Source organism: Mirounga angustirostris, unplaced genomic scaffold (assembly GCF_029215605.1).
Source record: "Mirounga angustirostris isolate CCGP_5_RB_7025 unplaced genomic scaffold, mMirAng1.0.hap1 SCAF_3, whole genome shotgun sequence".
NCBI classification, from domain to species: Eukaryota; Metazoa; Chordata; class Mammalia; order Carnivora; family Phocidae; genus Mirounga; species Mirounga angustirostris.
Window position 1 is genome coordinate 183771528 of NW_026991711.1, and position 17582 is coordinate 183789109.

The following is a 17582-nucleotide window of genomic DNA, read 5'->3' on the forward strand; positions in this document are numbered from 1 at the left end:
GAGCGGAGGGCAGAGGACCTCCTCACTGAGAGTTCCAGGGAATGCAGTCCCTTTCCTGAGGATCCAGTATTTGCTGGGGAAGGGATAAGCGGTGAGTGGGAGGTGATGGAAGGCAGGCGTCCTGGGCTAGGTACAAATTTTGATGTTTATACTTAAATAAAAGGAAGCCCTTGGCAGGCAGAGGATGAACTTGATGAGGTGTGTGTTTTCCAAAAGCTCTCCCACAAACTGTGTGGGGAATGGCCCATAGGAAGACCAGAGAGAATGTGGGGGGATCATTTAGGGGCTGAGACACCAGTCCAGGCTCACAAAACAGGTGGCTCAGGCTGGGTTGGGAAGAAATGGACGAGTTCGGGAAATGTTCAGGTTAAAATGCCAGGATTTGGTGGTGTGTCCCAGAGGGGCAGCGAGGAAGAGGGAGGTGTCCAGGATGACTAGGGTCTGGGTATGTGTGACTCACTGGCTGTGGGGTGGGGACATTCCCCGGATGGGGCAGCCTGGAAAGGGGGGTCATTAGTAAAATAATAGGCACCACTTACCCTTGATTGTTTGGGGCCAGGCACTGACATCCTTTGATTCGTTCATTTCTGAGCACATCTATGCTGCACAGATAAGAAAATCAAGGGTCAGGGAGGAGAGTAACTTGACCAAGGACACAGAACAGGGAGCAGAGGTGGTATTCAAACTGCAGTCTGTCTGGCTCCAGAAATCGTTCCCTCCCACTGTCCCCTACCAGAGCCAGGTAAACCACCAGTGTCTGCTCCAGGTGTGACAAGGGAGCTGTGGGTTACGCAGGATGAAACGCCTAGAAGAGAAAATAAGACAGCTGGGCGGTAAGAACAGACCTGGCTCCTGGTCCTGCATGAACTGGAAAACAATTTACCCTCTCTGGGCTTCTGTCTCCCATCTCCGAAATGAGCCGATTGGATGCCACCATCCCGAGTGACCCCCCCCCCCCCCCGCTCTGAAAACCTGGGATTTTTAGGATGGTCTGGACGCATCTCACACAGACTCTCCTGCCCACACTTGATCGAATCTTCAGAGCTTCCTCCTTAAAGCCATGGACAGGCCTTCCAGGAGGAGCTTTTAATCTGGCTGTAGCACACACGGCCCACACTTCCAAAAAGGCTCAGAAAGCAACATAATCCTTTCCTTCATTGAAATCATCCGTTTTCCAAGATAAGCCAAGTTTTAGGCTCCGAACTTGGCACTCAAAGTTCCAAAAATTTAGTCCCGAGGTCTCCCTTAATGTTCATAAAGTAAGTTTTATTTTACTAGAAATTATTAACAGACCTGTAAGAATAAGTCACTGTTTGTTGTTACTGAGTACCTCTCAAGAGCAGAGGCCATTTAGAACCCTTTCTGAGCAGTTCTAGGTCAGTTCAAGGCAGTTCGAGCCAGGCTGTTTCAGGGGGTGAGAACAGTCTGAGAAAGCCCCCAGGTCTTCCCGAGGCTGGGAGGGGAGGGCTTGTTTATGAGAGATGCTCCTGTCACGGGGTGTGGGTGTGTGTGTGTGTGTGTGTGTGTGTGTGTGTGTCTCCACATGCACTCGCCCACGCAGAAGCAGGTGCATGCGCAAACACACACACTAATGGGGCACAAGATCAGAATGGGGTGTGGGTAGCAGTGAGCTAACCAGACCTAAAAGAACACACAAAAAGTGGCAGTTAGGCCCAGGGTTGGCCTAAATACCATCGAATGCAGAAGCAAGCATGGTTTTAAAATGACCGTCATACTTGTGGGATAGTTTGTCACATCCCAGAAATCCATAAGCAGCACAGTTCAAGGTGGAGAATTTCTCGGCTCTGGGGCGCAGAGAACAAGGCTCCTGCTGGTTTGTGTCTTTCCCCCGATGGCCTCTCTCGCCCGCCTATCTCCTGGGGCTGATCCGCTGGGAAAGGCTCGAAGCTTGTGCTGTCCTCCCCTTCCCTGGTATGGATGCCTTGGTAAGAGGAGCTTACCGGTTTTCAGAGCCACCAGCCATCACCATTGAGAATTCACGGCTATCATACTTTCGACAAGGGTGCCTCATCCTTCTTTCCCTTATTTCCACCTCCTCCCTCTCCTGCCCTTTTTTTTTTCTTTAAACCATCGGGGCACAGTACTCACTGTTTCATCTGCTTGTGGCAGGGTGCAGAGCTTGTTTCCTGGGGAGGCCCTCCGCCTGCCCCCCCCCCACGCCCCATGGACGTGGCCTGCTCTGTGGTGGGGTTTCTTAGAGCAATCTGACTGCAGGCGGCGTTCAGCTTTTGTGAGAGCTCTAAACCACGATGTTCCCCATGGCCATCAACAGTGTCAGGGACGGTTTCCTAGGTCAGGGATTATTTTTCAATTCTGTGTTGATATCAGTATCTCTGGACATGCGGTTATGCACAAATCAGGCCTATGGTATTTGAAAAGCAGAAATAATTGGAATTTTTAAAGTGTTTAAGATGCATTCAGCTGGGATGTACGTAATCCATCTCCTATCTTGGCCTGCTTCTGGCTACTGAATGTTTTCTAAAGTATGGTGAGCCCCAGAGCCCAGGAAAACTTCAGGAATTTCATAGAGGAAACAGGCTGAATTGTGTTCTGAAGCCTCGGGGTGTGTGGCCTCCCCTCACCTGTTCCTCACCTATGAACATCTCAGGGTTTGGGAGCTGGCTAGCGGCCCAGGCCAGAAACCAAGATCCCCAGACCTTGAAATTCCCTACCTGCCACCATTATCTTCGTTTCTCTCGGTGCCCTCTGGCCCCGCTGTTCTGGCTGGGTCATCCTGACCCCCTCTCTGCTCAGCGCCAATGGATAGAACATCAGTTGGTTCTTTGCCCATTCACCAGACATTTGTGATGCATGCACCATGTACCAGGCATCAGGGACCCAGACGTGAACCACTTTGTTCCGAGGACTGGGGGAGGGATGGTGGGCCAGTTTCCACAACTCTGATGTTACGACTCATAGAATCTCCCGGGCAGTACTATAATGGTATTTGTCATATTCTTCAGGAGAGCTGGGTTATGCTGATATCTTACACATCATCCAGGATTGAGCACAAACATCCCATGAAATCAGCAGCATCTCCGGCTCATGAAAAATGTGACCAAAGACCTCCTTGTACGAAACCAGTCGCCATGCTGGTGCTGATGGTCAAGGCCAAACGACCCCCCCACCCCACCCCCCCCCGCCGCCCAAAACACATTTTGGCATTCTTTTGATCCAGGTTTCTCCAGGTGGGGCCAGCAGCTCACTGTAGGTGCTTGAAGGAAAAAAATGCAGATTCCTGTGCCCCAGCACAGACATTGGCCTGGCATTTCCCAAGTTACAACCTAGAATCTGCCTCTCACCTAGCTCCTCCACATCCAGCTTTGGGACTTCCTGTTCTAGATCCAGTATCTGGCCTTTAGTGCTTCAACACGCCATGTTTCTTGCAGGACTGGGTGACAGGGAAGCGTTGGGTAGCTGTGGGGCCTGGTACCTGTGGCCACCGAGCCTAGGAGTCAGCTGTCCCAACCCCCGTGCCTCCCCAGGCCCCGCAGCCTCATTCCTCCTGACACGCAGGTACCTGCCCTGGTTGTCCAGGACGACCTGGATTTGACCCCCGAGTGGTCGCTGTCAGCAGAGGTTTCCAACCTAGGTTCCCTTGTCCCTTTCCAAAGTTCTCCTCACACTGGCTCTCCATATTCTTTTCCTTATTCCTTGATTTCTTGGGATGACGTTTATTTGTATTTTCATGCCCAAAGGCTAAACAGTGTTTTTCAGAAGATTGAGGTTTTTTGAGTGAAATATTGTCTAATTTTAAATGGTCTGTGATTTCAAAAATCAATGAAAACATTATTGGAAGCCTTTGCTTAAAGAGCTGGAACTTGAGCTGTCTCTGATTTGGAATTCAAGGCAGAGGGAGTGAAAAAAAAATGAAATAGGTCTACATGTCATCCAAAATGCTTCTCTGTACCTCTGTCTGAACAGGGGCTTTGAAAGCCAGAATAAAAAACAATAGCATTGGGGACTTTGTTGTTTCTGAGTGAAGGACCTCTCCCTGAGCATGAAAGGGGGTGGACTATGCACCTGGCATCTTACCCCTTGGATCCGGGGAGCTGCGGGCCAGGCGGTTATGGACCCACCACCTCAGGCTGGGCCTTAGCCACCAGGAAGCACATCTCCGCCTCCCTCAGATCGCTGAGGGCTGCCCAGCAGCCGAGAACGCCAGACCACCAGTTACCAGCTGCCAATTTCCAAGACCCCTTCATGGCCCCTCTGGGCCGTGGCTGGCCAGGATGGCAGCTAAGTGTCTAGGGTCATAGTCTAAGGAATTAAAAACATCCTCCAGGGAGGAACCATCGATGCTGGAGTTCTTTGCAGACTTCCAGAACTCAGAGAATACTCCGTTTATAAATCCTGGCCCTGCACACTCTGAACCACCGCATCAGGCACAGGCAAGAAGGACCCCGAAGGCCCTTCTTGATCTCGCTTCCTTCCTCCTGATATTCTGCTGGGGCGGTACGAGGAGAAGGGGCAGAAGGAAAGAGGATCAGGGGCAGGTATAAATGGAGGCTTGGGTGAAAATGTGGACCTGTAAGCAGAACCGCTTTGATTAGGTTTTAAAATAAATAGTTTCTAGCATCACTGCATCCAAGATTGCCTTATTACCACAGATTGTATCTTGTATCTGTTTATCTTTTCTAATTTGGAGTTGGGGTGAAATAGATCATTGCAATAAAAAGCACTCTGGGATGCAAGACAGCAAGAGTAGATTCTGAGTTTAGAGCTGGTTAAAATATGTCTCCACATACATGTCCGTACCCGGGTCTAACCCTCTGAGTGCCCCGTCAGTGCCCTCTGCTCTTGAAGAAGTCTGATGGGACCTAGAAGCTGCTAGATGCTGGCAAATAATCCCCGCGTTTCAGACCATCGAGACAATAAACAACTCCTTCATGTTCAGTGCAGCAGCTTCTGTAGAGCCCATCTGTTTCAAAATAACCCCGATTCTGCTTACGATGCGGAATGCTTTGTGGACTGGAATTTGCCCTAGTTTTCGTCAGCCGACTCCGTGTCACAGGCCTCTGGGTCCACCTGCTGGCAAGTGTAAAAACAGGACCGAAACCCGGGGTTGGAAGAGAAATCCAAGCTGTAGCTCTGTGGTTCCCCAGAGCTAGTGCAGGTCAGAATCACCTGGGAGCTCATTAGAAATACAGTGACCTGGGTTCCACGCCAAGCCGACGGAACTGGAAACTCTCAAAACAGCTGGTGCGGTGATTTGCACACTTGCATCAGTATGAGAAAAGCACAGCGGTTCAGGGACCTGCAGCCCGGGGACAAAGCCTGCTGGAGGTCCCCATGCCTGCTCCTCCCATTTTATCCTGGTAATGCTTGGTGGCGAGAGTCAATGCTTCATTCCCTCAGAACTCATCAAAAAAGTTTAAAAGTGGAGGAATCTGGCAAACACGACTGAACCAAGTGCTCAAGGTTACATACATGACGTGTGATTAGTCGTGTTGATAGCGGGAACCCCAGATATGATCACGGAAAGGGTGCCTCACCTCTGTGGCCTTCTTCCTAAGACCCATAACCCCAGTCCAGACATGAAGAAAAACATCAGACAAACCAAACTGAGGGCCATTCCTAAAGGCTTCCTGGCCCATACTCCCCGAGATCGTCAAGGTCATAGGAAGCAAGAAAAGATGGGAGAAGCTTCCACAGACCAGAAGGGGCTAAGGGGACATGGCCAACTAAATGTGCCATTGGATCCTAGTACGGAGAAAGAAAATTCGTGGAAAAACTGGTAATATCCAGATGAAGTCTAGAATTCAGATAATAGTCATTCACCTATCCCTGGAAATGAGTCCTTAGTTTTGACAACCATACCATGGTGGTGTTAGATGTTAACATTAGTGGAATTGAATTGTCTGTATTATTTTTGTAACTTTTCTGCAAATCTAAAATTATTCCAAAATAAAAAGTTTACTAAAAGTTAAAATGTCAGAGCAGAGGGGCACTGAAATAGACCAGCTGAGTTGGAGGACATTGCCAAGGAGCACAGCATGGCCCATTGTGCGCTCAGCTGCCGGAGGTCACAGCCAGGCTGGCCACCGGGGGCAGGCCGGGTCCTCCAGCGTAGCGGCCCAGGCTGGGGACAACAGAGGAGGAGGCTGTGGCCCGTGTGGCCTGTTGCGCTCTCCCATCTTAGGCCAACCAGATGTCTCACTGGGAACCACACAAGTCTCGGAATCTCTGTGCAGAGGGTGAAATGTCTAGTCCAGCACCATCAAGGCACAGATGAGCGCGAAGCCTGGGGAGGAGAAGTGACTTGTCCAGGGTTCTGGCGGAGTCAGGATGTAAACCTACGTCTGGTGAGGTGTGCTCTTCTTCCACAGCACTTCTCAGTGATTAGATACACCTCTTACAACAGAATCCCTTGGGTGCTCATTAAAATGCAGCTTCCGGGGCGCCTGGGTGGCTCAGATGGTTAAGCGTCTGCCTTCGGCTCAGGTCATGATCTCAGGGCCCTGGGATCGAGCCCCGCATCGGGCTCCTGGCTCAGCGGGGAGCCTGCTTCTCCCTCTCCCTCTGCCTCTCTCCCTGCTCATGCTCTCTCTCTCTGTGTATCTCTGTGTCTCAAATGAATAAATAAAATCTTAAAAAAAAGAAAATGCAGCTTCCTAGGTTTCCTGCCAGCCCTTCCCCCACGGGTGAGCTTCTGCCCGAAAGATAAAAGGCCAGAGGGTCAGAGCTGACCCAGGCTGAGGAGCCCGGAGACTGGTGCAGATAGCCATTTGGACCTGGGGAATCCTTCATGCCTCTGAGAGTTCCTGGAGCGGGGTCCAGCAGAGAGGCGGGCTGGGTGGGTGTGTTCAATATCTGCCCTCATTCTGAAGACCAGTCAGCACGGGCCCTGAAGCTTCTGAGAGGACTGTGGAATTCTCATTTCCCGAAGAGTGGGCCTCTTTTTTTCTAGCATTGTCCACACTCGTGTATGTATGTATGTGTTTGATCAGAACCCCTTCCTCCCTTGCAGATGAGAAGTTCTGCCTTCAGTGTCCTTTTTTCTGTTGTAAAGTGTGTGCTCAAATCTGTGTCTCAGGACGAGGCCCACGTTTGGTTTCTGTCATCCCAGGCAGACACATAGGGTCCCTCATATGTACCAGACAAGGAGAATACAGAAGTGAGAGCCAGCCTCTGTCCCCAGGGAGCACTGTGTCTGGTTTTCCAAGATTTGCGTGTGTTTGTCCAACGAATATCCCTGGATGATTTTGAATTGAAAAAAAAAAAAAAAATTCAGTCCCAAAGTACATGGATATTCTCAGAGATAGTCAACCTCTTCAGTTCCCAAAATCAGCAGGTAGGATGGGTAAACTGAGACACCTCCAGATTGCTGACCAAATGGCATTTTGTTTTAGATCAAGGGAAATATGAAACATTCCAAAGCATCATTAAATGTATGTAAAAGGTGTTTGAAAACCATTGCTACCGTCATGAAAACCCATCTTGCTCAAGTATGAAGGTGGCGATGGAATTTTCAAAGGTTTTAAGACAGATGGATTTTAAAAAGAGGAAAGTCTTTTAGTATTAAAATTCACATTCATTCATTAAAAAAAAAAAAGCAATCCAAGTGTCTGTCAGTAGATGAATGGATAAAGAAGATGTGGTCTCATATACAGTGGAGCGTTCCTCAGCCATAAAAGAAAGGATGAGATCTTGCCATTTGCACCACATGGATGAACCTAGAGGGCATGATGCTCAGTGAAGTAAGTCAGAGAAAAGCAAATGCCATATGATTTTACATACATGTGGAATCTGAAAAATAAATGAATAAACAAGCAAAAAGCAGAAACAGACCCATGAATACAGAGAACAAACTGATGGTTGCCGGAGGGGAGGGACAGGGAGGATGGGATGGGCAAAATGGGTAAATGGGATTGGGAGATCCAAGCTTCCCGTTCTGGAAGGAACACATCATGGTGATAAAAGGCACAACCTAAGGAATATAGTCACTGGTATGCTAGCGTGGTGACAGATGGTTGCTTCACTCTGGTGAGCCTAGCATCATGCACAGCATTGTTGAATCGCTGTGTGGTGCACTTGAAACTGGTGTAACATTGCGCGTCAACTAGACTCCAATTAAAAAGAAAAGCCTCGTGTTCCAGTGATTGCTGACTACAGGTGGACACTCAGCCTCTCCTTCCTCCCATGCTGCTCCTCCAGCATAGTGAGGGAGAAAGTGCACCAAGAACTATTTCTGCAAGAAGTTATAAACTGTTCTCTGTTAAAAAAAAAAAAAAACAACTTGATAGGGAACTACCAAGGCTGCCCTTGAGCCCTGGGCCTGTTGCTAAAACTACATGCGTCATCAAAGGAAACCCTAATCCCAGATCCCTCCAATTACCCAAGAAAGGTTACTGCTGGCCGCGAGCCCTATCTACGGCAGAAGGCAAACTTCAGATCCTGCCTCCAAGTCATGATTAAAGCAATAGTATTGTTTAGGTTTACAGAGTCTGGTTTGGGATTAAGGAAGACAACTCACACACCTCAAATCTGGAGCAGAGTAGAAAGGGATCCATCTGGGTTTGAGTCTTGACTCAGCCACTCACTGCCTGACTATGGGTCCTTGGCAAGGTACTTGAAATCTTTAAACCTCAGTTCCTCTGTCTGTAAATAGATGAGGAAGTTCTTACTTGGAGGGGTAAGTAGAGTAAAAACCACATAGAGCAATATGGATCACAAACAAAACAAAATGAAGCCACTCACAAAGGTTGCATATTATATGAACCAATTTAGGCACAAAAATAGACAAAGGAATCCACACCGTTGGAAATCAGGATAGTGGGTATTGTTGAGTGTGGAGCCGTGACTAGAAGGGTACGCGTAGAGGTTTGTGAATGCTGGAAATGTTCTGTATCTTGATCTGGTTATTGGTGCCACATGTTGAGTTCATGAAAATTAATTAAGCTGTGCACTTGTTTAAAAGTAAAGAGACTAAGCAGGGTGAGCATTTAGCAATGGTCCAGCAGACATCCCTTGTCTCTGGAACTTTCTCTTTGTTCTAGAGGTCAGACCATACATTGTCTATACTGCAAGAAAACAGACACAGTAGACCCAATATTTTAGGTTACTTGAATTGCTAACTGGGTAATACTCTATTTATTTTAAGTTCATTGTAGCCATAAAGATTTCCCAAATTAACTGACTTGAGATCAGAGAGAAAAGGACGACAGGTAACATTGTAGCAACTGAGTGGGTCTCCATTTCAAAGCTTCTACTTTTGAGATTCCAGATACTATTATTTCAGAACAAAGAAATATCCCCACTGTGGCTGACTTGATTGGTTGAGGAGTAGAAATGGGATGATTTTCTCTCTCAGGTCACTTCTAAATGTTACCTTTCCTGTAAACTGTAACAAAGCTTCCCTTTGTATGGAGTTAGGAGGTTTTAGGTGAATTTCAAATTCCTTTTAAAGAGAGAGATGGATAGAGAGATGTTACAATTAGTGACTCAAAAGTAAAGTGGTCTTATGAATATCTCCCCTTTTCAAAGAATGTCTTGCCAAATTGTTGGACTTGGAATTTCTTCCACCTTTTTGGTCTTTGTCAGTTAATGACTTAGCAACCATCCTTTCAGAAGGCATTGTGGGAGCTCTGTAATTCATGGAATTCTAATAAAGTAACCTTCTTAAAAGAGAGAATGTGGGTCCCATGCTTCTGCCCTCATTTGACAGTAGAAATCCCTGAGAACACTGGTGATTTATTTGGAGGTTTCCTGGTTAAAAAAAAAAAAAAGTGATTGCCTCTTTAGCTTCCTAATACAAGGGAATGATATGCTATCCTGTGACTCACATCAGTATGATTTCACTGAATGGTATAGAGTGCTCATCAGATCATGGGCCAGGTCTGTGAATACCAGCAAATTAAACATCTCTATTTACAGGGCTGGCGGACAGGAGGGAAAATGGCTATCAACTCTTGGTGCTCTTTTTAGCAATTCTTATCTGGATGAAATTGCTTCTCCTCCCTTTGATGTAAAATGCAGAGGTTACTGCATTATACATAAGGGTAGAGAACTGAAAATTTTTCCATCAAGAACCACGAATCAGTAAATCTTATGATCGCACTTCTGGTGCTATAATTGAGCTAAATCGACTTAAAATGGGCACTGTTCCTGAGGTTCTTTGAAGCATGCTCACCGTTTCTTTGAGTTACATTGAGGACTGACCTCCATTTACAGGGACGCGGAGGCAAGGCTCATAAATACTAATATTCTGTACCAGGTTCACCGGAGCAGGGCTGTCGCAGCCAGGCCTGTAAATGTTCAGTGCATGCTCTTTAACTCGGCAGAGAGAAGGAGGTCTTGGCTGGGCCACCAGCTTTCCCAGTGACTGCAAGGCTCCTCCGTGTTACAAAAGCTGCTGCGAACGGGAGGCTATTCATCATTACCTTTTGTCGGTATCTGTTTCTTAGAAAGCACATCTTCAGTAAGCAGCAACTCCACATTTTGTACGAAACCCTGCCAAATGGGCTTCAGACAGAATTGGGCTCTGTCTTCTGAGCAGTCACTGTTTTTGTCATTTTATTTTGTATCTTCTACCGAGTTAGTTCATGATGCTAACGAGTAGACATCTGACACATGATTCATGATGATGTTAGAGATGAAAAATGATAACATCCAGCCCTCATCAGGCACTCACTGCATGCCTGGCGCTCAGCTAAGCATTTCATGAGCAACATTTCTCTTCTTGCCTCTCAACAATCCAGGGAAGGAATTCCTCTTTAGTCCTTTTTTATAGATAGGGAAACTAAAACCAAATGTAGGTAACCAGCCTGCTTCAGGATGTGCAGTTAAAAGTAGAGGGGTTGGGATTTAGTCCCAGGTGATGGGACCACACCGTGCTGAGAGGGACCCAGCAATCACCTTGCTGCGCAGCCTCCCCTCACACATGAGCCCCCACCCCCGCCCCCGCCCAAGAAGCTGCAGAACAGAGACTTGCCTGGGCTCTACCCTCTGGTTCCAGGTAGGGCTGGAAGCATTGCCTGATGCCCTCCCAGCACTTTCCCATGACGCCCCCGGGGAGCGGATTGCGTCTCCTCCTACCACCCAGCAGAGGCCTGTCCACATCTTTTCCAAGTGCTTAATAAATGTAAGTACATATCAAAACCACTTCTAAGACCCTTTGAGAAATGCCTGCAGAGCATCCTGGAGGCTGCGGAGGGAAGTGATAGATCATGTGACACAACTGAAAACTATAGAAACAGAGAAGCGCATTTAAAAGTGAGTGAATAGCAGGGGATTGGAAGACAGAGCTTAGCTGAGACTTGAATGGGACAGCAGAGGCCTCGTCCCCAGGGTGGCACTGACTGAAAGTAACGACGTGACAAATGGTGTCATCTTTCATGACTGACATCAAATGTGTTACTGTCTCCAAAACAGCAAAGATTAATTTACACTTGAGAACTTTCCAAAAAAATTAAGCACTGGGATTAAGGACAGTGTAGTGTTCAGAGCCTGAAATGAAGCAAATAAGGCATTCTTCAGAGAGTGGGGTGGCTTTGATGATACCAGAAACACTGAGTTTGAAGGATTTTAAATACCCACAACATCAGGCCTGATTACAAATCAGGTGTTGTGGTTGTGTTACTGTTAGAACCAGGGCCCTATGCTGGTTCTGGAAAGCCAGGAACTTAAGGGGACCCATGTGGGAACGTTGTAGTCGTGTCTGTGATGACAGCAGAGTCCTGCCGAGTCGACAGCTTTCAGCTGGATCTCCTCTTTCCAGATCGCATGAGCTCTGCACATACCCATCTAGGTTTGGGCAGGAGCGCACGGGATGGCAAAATGCCAGAGGTGATGACAACGATGTGGGGTCGTGGGGACAGTGGGTGGGAGCCCCAGGTGCAAGATTTGGCTGCCGCTTGGGCCGGCTTCATGGCCTCATGTATGTCCCTAACGCTCTCTGAGCCTCAGCTCCCTCGTCTGTAAACTTGGGATCACAAAATTGGGAGTGCGAGCTGACTGACCTAGGGCACCTTAAAAGGGCTCTGTGAGCAAGAGTGATCATTGCTCCTTGATGTGGTTATTGGCTTCAATACGTGGCACTTCCCTTGGCTCAGCCCCATTCTCCCCAAATGCCCTGTGAGCGGGTCCGAAGTGCATGTGTGCAGGCTGCTCATTTTGAGAGCTGGACCCAGGAGCCTTCACAGTCCGCAGCTCTAAGTCCCTCCCTCCATGGAAATGTTCATTCTCGGGCTTTCTCTTGCAACACTGTGATTCACTTTGGGAGTCTGAGCACTCCTGCAGCTTCCACGGGCTTGTGGCCCGTAGCCCAGACTCAACATGCCACATCGAGCTTGCCTCTGGCTCTGCCCACAGCTCTCCCTCCCAACACAGGGCTCGATCTCACCACCCTGAGATCACAACCTGAGCCAAAATCAAGAGTTCAGATGCTTAAGCGATTGAGCCACCCAGGTGCCCCTTTCTGTAATTTCAAGGCATTTGCCTCTTTGTTAAAAGAGAAATTCCTTTTTAAATATATACAGTCAAAACCGTATCCAGTTAAACTTCAGTCTTAATAGTATTCATAAACTCTTTATGGTGAAAGTCTTATAAGCCCGTTCTGTGTTTGAATGTCATCTTTAATGAAGGTTGATGAATCGACATAGGTTACACTGTCCCAAAAACTCTTGGAGGAGAGTGTAGCCAGCAGGAGTGAGCATGGGGCCAGGCCTGCCCAGCTCACGTGTGGGTTCCTGGGCCAGAAAGGCTGCAGGGTTTCTGGGGGGTACTTCTCCCATGGTCTCCAAAAGAAAGGAGAACCAAACAAGGGTAAGTGTTAGGGAAGCAACAGAATGAAAGCAGGGTTACCTTTTGCCTGCCTTTAAAAAAATTTCTTGTCTTCTGACCTCTGAAGTTCCAGTGGTGGACTGAGCAGACTGATTTTTTTATCAATTTTTTTTTTATCCATTGTAACTGACATACAACATCGTGTAAACGTAAGGCATGTACGTGCTGGTTTAATACATTTGTACATTGCGGTATGATTACTACAGGGGTGTCAACCAGGACTTGTACATGTCACATACTTACCAGCTCCTTTTTTGTGTTGAAAACAGTTGATCTAGTCTCCTAGCAACCTCGAAGTTTGTAATACCGTATTCTTGACTGTAATCACAGTGTTGTGCATTAGATCTCCAGATCTTATCTACGAGTTACAAGTTTGTGCCCTTAAACAGAAGCTCCCCAACACCTCCTCCCACAGCCCCGGGGAGCTGCCATTCCACTCTCTGCTTTCCCATGCTCGGTTTTTCCAGTTCCACGTGTAGGTGATGTCCTACGGTGTTTGTCTTCCTTTGGGAGAAGGCTGACTTAGTTTCCTGGGCTTTCTCTAACATTTTTTTCACCACAGTGTTTCTTAACAATCATCCTATCAAAACCTATGACCTGGGAACGTCTTTGAAAAGGCACTGCTCTTGGAGAATGAGCAGAAAACCCTTTCCAGGAAAGGTGTCCATGGTCCTTCGTGTGATTTTCAGATGTTACGCCTGCATTTTTGTCTGCCTGCCCAGATACTGGCCATCACAGTAACAGGGCCGCCGCTCTGTGGCCCCTGGTATTCTGTGGTGCGTGTGCGCTTCAAGCACACGTGATTCTGGCTGGCTGGGCTGGGCGTGGGGGGCTGCAGGAGGCCGCGGGGCAGAGGGAGGAAAAGGGAGGACCTGGCGCTGAGGAAGAGACCCCAAACTGTACTTGGTGGGGAAGTTAGAAACAGCAAGGAGTTACCTCTGGGCATAAATAAATAAGCCCTGGGGACCTTGTAGACATTAGATGATGTCAGTTACAAAGCATGATGGAAAAAAAAAAAAAAAAGTGGGGAGTTTTGTCAAGAATCTTCGAAATGAGTGGATTAGATTCGTAGACTGGACCACACCAAAAATATTTACTTGATGTTGAAACTGAGTATTGACAGCAGAGGTTGAAATATGTTTATGTTTCTGCTTCGTGCTAAAATAAAGACACCCAGGCCATCAGTCTTTCCTCCCCCTTGAAATCCTCGGACACAGGGCCCTGTAAATGCCAGAACGATGGATGAGCAGCGCTTGGCGTTTTTCCCCTGTGCTTTCCCCCGACAGGAACCAGCCCGCCGAGCCCCCCGCCCTACGGGTTCCATCTCTCAGCAGAAGAAGAAATGAGAAGGCAGCGGCTGCGCAGATTTGACCACCAGTGAGGGGTCCAGTTGCGGGATTACTGGCCACGTGGTTCGTCCCCCGAGCCCTGACTCTGCACCGAAGCCGAGCGCAGCCTGCTCTGCCGTCGGCCCGCCGTCCCATGGCCCCCGTGGGTCTCCGCGCACGGCCGCCTTGACTTGCCTTGAAACCAGCGTCTGGGTGCAGCTCACAGCTGTCGGGGAGTGGCCCTTCTCCTGCCCGCCCCCCCCCCCGCCCTCCGCCCCCCCCCCCCCCCCCCCCCCGCCCTCCGCCCCACACGCCGAGGGCGGTTCCACCTCGCAGCCACCAGCCGCCTCCACTCGCCTCTCGCCTGCTGCTCCCTCCGCGGTGCCCCTGCCTCGTTCGGTCCACGAAGACCGTGACTTTCACCAGCCTGGAAGATCAGCGCCCCCGACCCCCGCCGTGCCCGGCGCGCCCCGGCTCGACCTGGCAGGAAGTGAGAAGCCGTCCCTGGGCCTCCTGACGCGCTGCCCTGGTGACCTCCCGGGAACACAAGGTGGCCACCGTAGCAGGACGTTGTGTGGTCACCCCTGCCCAAGCGCCCCGGCTCCTGCGCCCCTACGTCTGGGTGGCGCTCACCGCGCCCTCTCTCCGTTCGTCCGTGGCCCTGCCTTTACGGTTTGGCTGAAAAAGCTTGGGTAAGATCTCAGGTGGGGAGGCCACCCACACACTCCGTTAGAAGCCAGGTGGCACCGACATTTGGGGCTCGCACCAGCCCCTCCGGTGACAGGACGGGTTCCCAGAGCTGTGACATGTGTTAGTGAAGCAGCCAGCAGGTGCGACGGGCAGAGGAAAGCAGACTCGTCTGGTGCGCTGGTCACTGAGAAATCCCTCCAGAGGAGGTATTTTTTCCTCATAAAAAGTGCCTTTTAAATGGCCACGGTAACAGCCACTTGTCCTGTCCAGGCCCAGGACCCCTGCAGCATCAGCCCACAGGCCGTCCAGGTCACTCCTAGCGCTTGGGTTCCATGAATAAAAAGACAAAGTCCGATATCTCTGCTGTCTTACTGTCACTGAGATACTTGTGTTTAAAGAGCATTGGAAGCAGAAAAGGATCCTCCTATTTTCATTTATATTCCTAGCATTTATATCTAGTTTTCTGATAATGAAAGTAATATATATGCCTTCTATATGCACAAAGCAAACACCTGAAGGAATTATGCCCATACATTAACTAAAGTTATCTTTGGGGGTAGAGCACATAGGATTTTGCTTTCTGGTTTTTTACAGTTTTATATTGCAGTCTTTTTTCAAGTGTGTGTATTTGTATGTATGTGTATTGCATTTGCAATCAGGACAACTGATTTATGTAACAATAAAGCAAGAACTATATAATCAGGAAAATACACTTAATAAGTACTATGTTGGCACTGAGAAGATTCACAATATAAAAACTACAAATAAATACATGTACCGTATTAAAATCAGCTGTATTCTCACCATTTGTAGGTACCCAGGGTTAACATTTTGGGGGCACGACTTTCTCATCTTTGTACACGTTTGACAAACTTGGAGCATACCAGCCATGCGGTTTCGTATCCACTTTCTCATCTGAATTGATCTGGGAGAGGCTCTGACACCTGCATGCAGATGAGCTAAGAAAACCCTCAGGTCCTGGGGGCCGTTCTGACCTGGACAGGGATACCTGAGCTCCAGGGGTTCATTTATAATCGATGTGAAGCTACACGCAGCTTGTTTGTAATAATGAGTCGTGTCTGTGAGTCTGGCTGCCTTAAACAGGTTAAAACGTTCAAGTTAAATGTCATTCCTCTCACTCCCAAACTCTCCGGATTTCTCTCCCAGTTCCCCCAGTTCTTACACTGTCTTCTCTGATGTCTTGCCCTGTTACTGTTTGTGCACAGCTACGCAAAAGCGTGACTTCTGCCCGGGGAGCGTGGACTGCGAATGGCTCAGGGACAAGGACTGTGTCTTATCTTGCTGCACTGTCCCTCTCTCCCCTGCCACCAGGAGCCCTGGCTCCTGGGACGCACTCCCTGAATGTTTTCCCAAACTGTTCTTTTTATGACATTCAAGTCCAACCTCTGTCTCTGGAAGTATTTTTCTTAACGGCTGTTGAGTCTGGTAGTAATAGCTCCTTGCTCCGTTCCTAAACAAATAGATGCAAAGACACCGGAATTGGATTTTGAATGGTATAAGTGCTATAACCTTCTTTATTTATGGAGTGGAACATCACTCAACTTCAGAGATGTGGGAAAGGTTGTCTTAGTTACAAATACAAACCAAATATCTCAGCGCAACAACGAAGGTGTTCTGGAAATCATTATGATTACTTTGTTGCTGATAGACTGGCCTGTGACCAATGCTTACTATTTTCAGTGTCCATCTTATTTTTCTTTCCTGCGATAAGGAATCCCCACAGTTTGTGTCAACGAACTGGAATTGGGCGGAGGAAGACGAACAAAAGCAAGTGTATTAGACGAATTACCTCTAAGAGAGAATAAGCATTTCGGGCTCTTTTTAAAATTTGGTTGGTAGTTTGGTTAATAGCAATTTCCTGACTGTCTATTAAGCATCCAGTCGCCATACTTTGGTTCTGATCAGCCCCCTTAGGAGACCTCTCAATTCAGAATCTTTCTGAAGCTGAGGGAACGGTTACAGTGGCTTATAATGATCTTGAGTGCACTGCCTGTGATTCCAAAGTCCTCCATTGCTAGCTCGGGCTCCTCCATTCCTTTGAGCCGTGTGCTGCCGAGGCATGGGCCTGCAGTGAGTGGCAGGGTTTGGTAGGAGCAGGGCCAGCCTACGTATCTAACACCCGTTCTGCCACTGCGGGAGCGGGTATAGAAGAGATGAGACCCGCCACCCAGAACAGCCCGTAAGACAGGGTGTGGCAGCCCTGGCCTCCTCGTTCCCAGGGTTTGTGCCTCTTGAGAGGTTCAGTATTCAGTAAAGAATTGTATTGTTGGTCATTTTTATCAAACCTTGTATATACAGCTCTTCCTTTCTCTTCCTATGAGGTATTGCAATCCTTTCCTGGTTTTTTGGTTTTGGTTTTGGTTTTTGCCCCACTCTTGCATCTTAGAACCACAGACTCTCTACTTAGAGGAACTTAACATGTCCCAATTCATTGCTCTACTTGATACTTAAAATACCTCTTCACTCAGCTCTACCAGCTCTGCTAGCTCATCTTCCAAAATTGACCCTTGTGCTGAGCACTCATCTCCATACCCTTTATTGTCTCTTTTGGCCAAAGCACGAAGATCAAACTCAACAGCCAAGCTTTAGACCTCATTCCCAGTTATCCGTAACAGAGTCTGCACTTCTGCTCATGGGTCTCCCCGTCTAAGGCATGAGCTTTCCTGACCCTGTGACTTAACTGTGACGTGCTTTGACGTCTCTCTCAGCCCATCCAGACCTCCCCATCCTGCCCCCAGA

General features: G+C 48.4%; 1 protein-coding gene across 3 annotated transcripts in view; it reads left to right on the forward strand.

The window, feature by feature from the left end:
• Positions 1 to 17582, forward strand: part of RHBDD1 (rhomboid domain containing 1) — a 160573-nt gene that overhangs the window by 103345 nt on the left and 39646 nt on the right. For 2 of the 3 annotated variants that reach the window (XM_045867845.3, XM_045867849.3), the window contains one exon: positions 14091 to 15610. The exons of the other annotated variant lie outside the window; for it this stretch is intronic. In XM_045867845.3, coding sequence (XP_045723801.1) covers positions 14091 to 14185 — 95 coding nt within the window. In that variant the 3' untranslated portion in view covers positions 14186 to 15610. Of the gene's footprint in view, positions 1 to 14090; positions 15611 to 17582 lie in introns of those variants that run through there. 3 annotated transcript variants of the gene reach the window in all.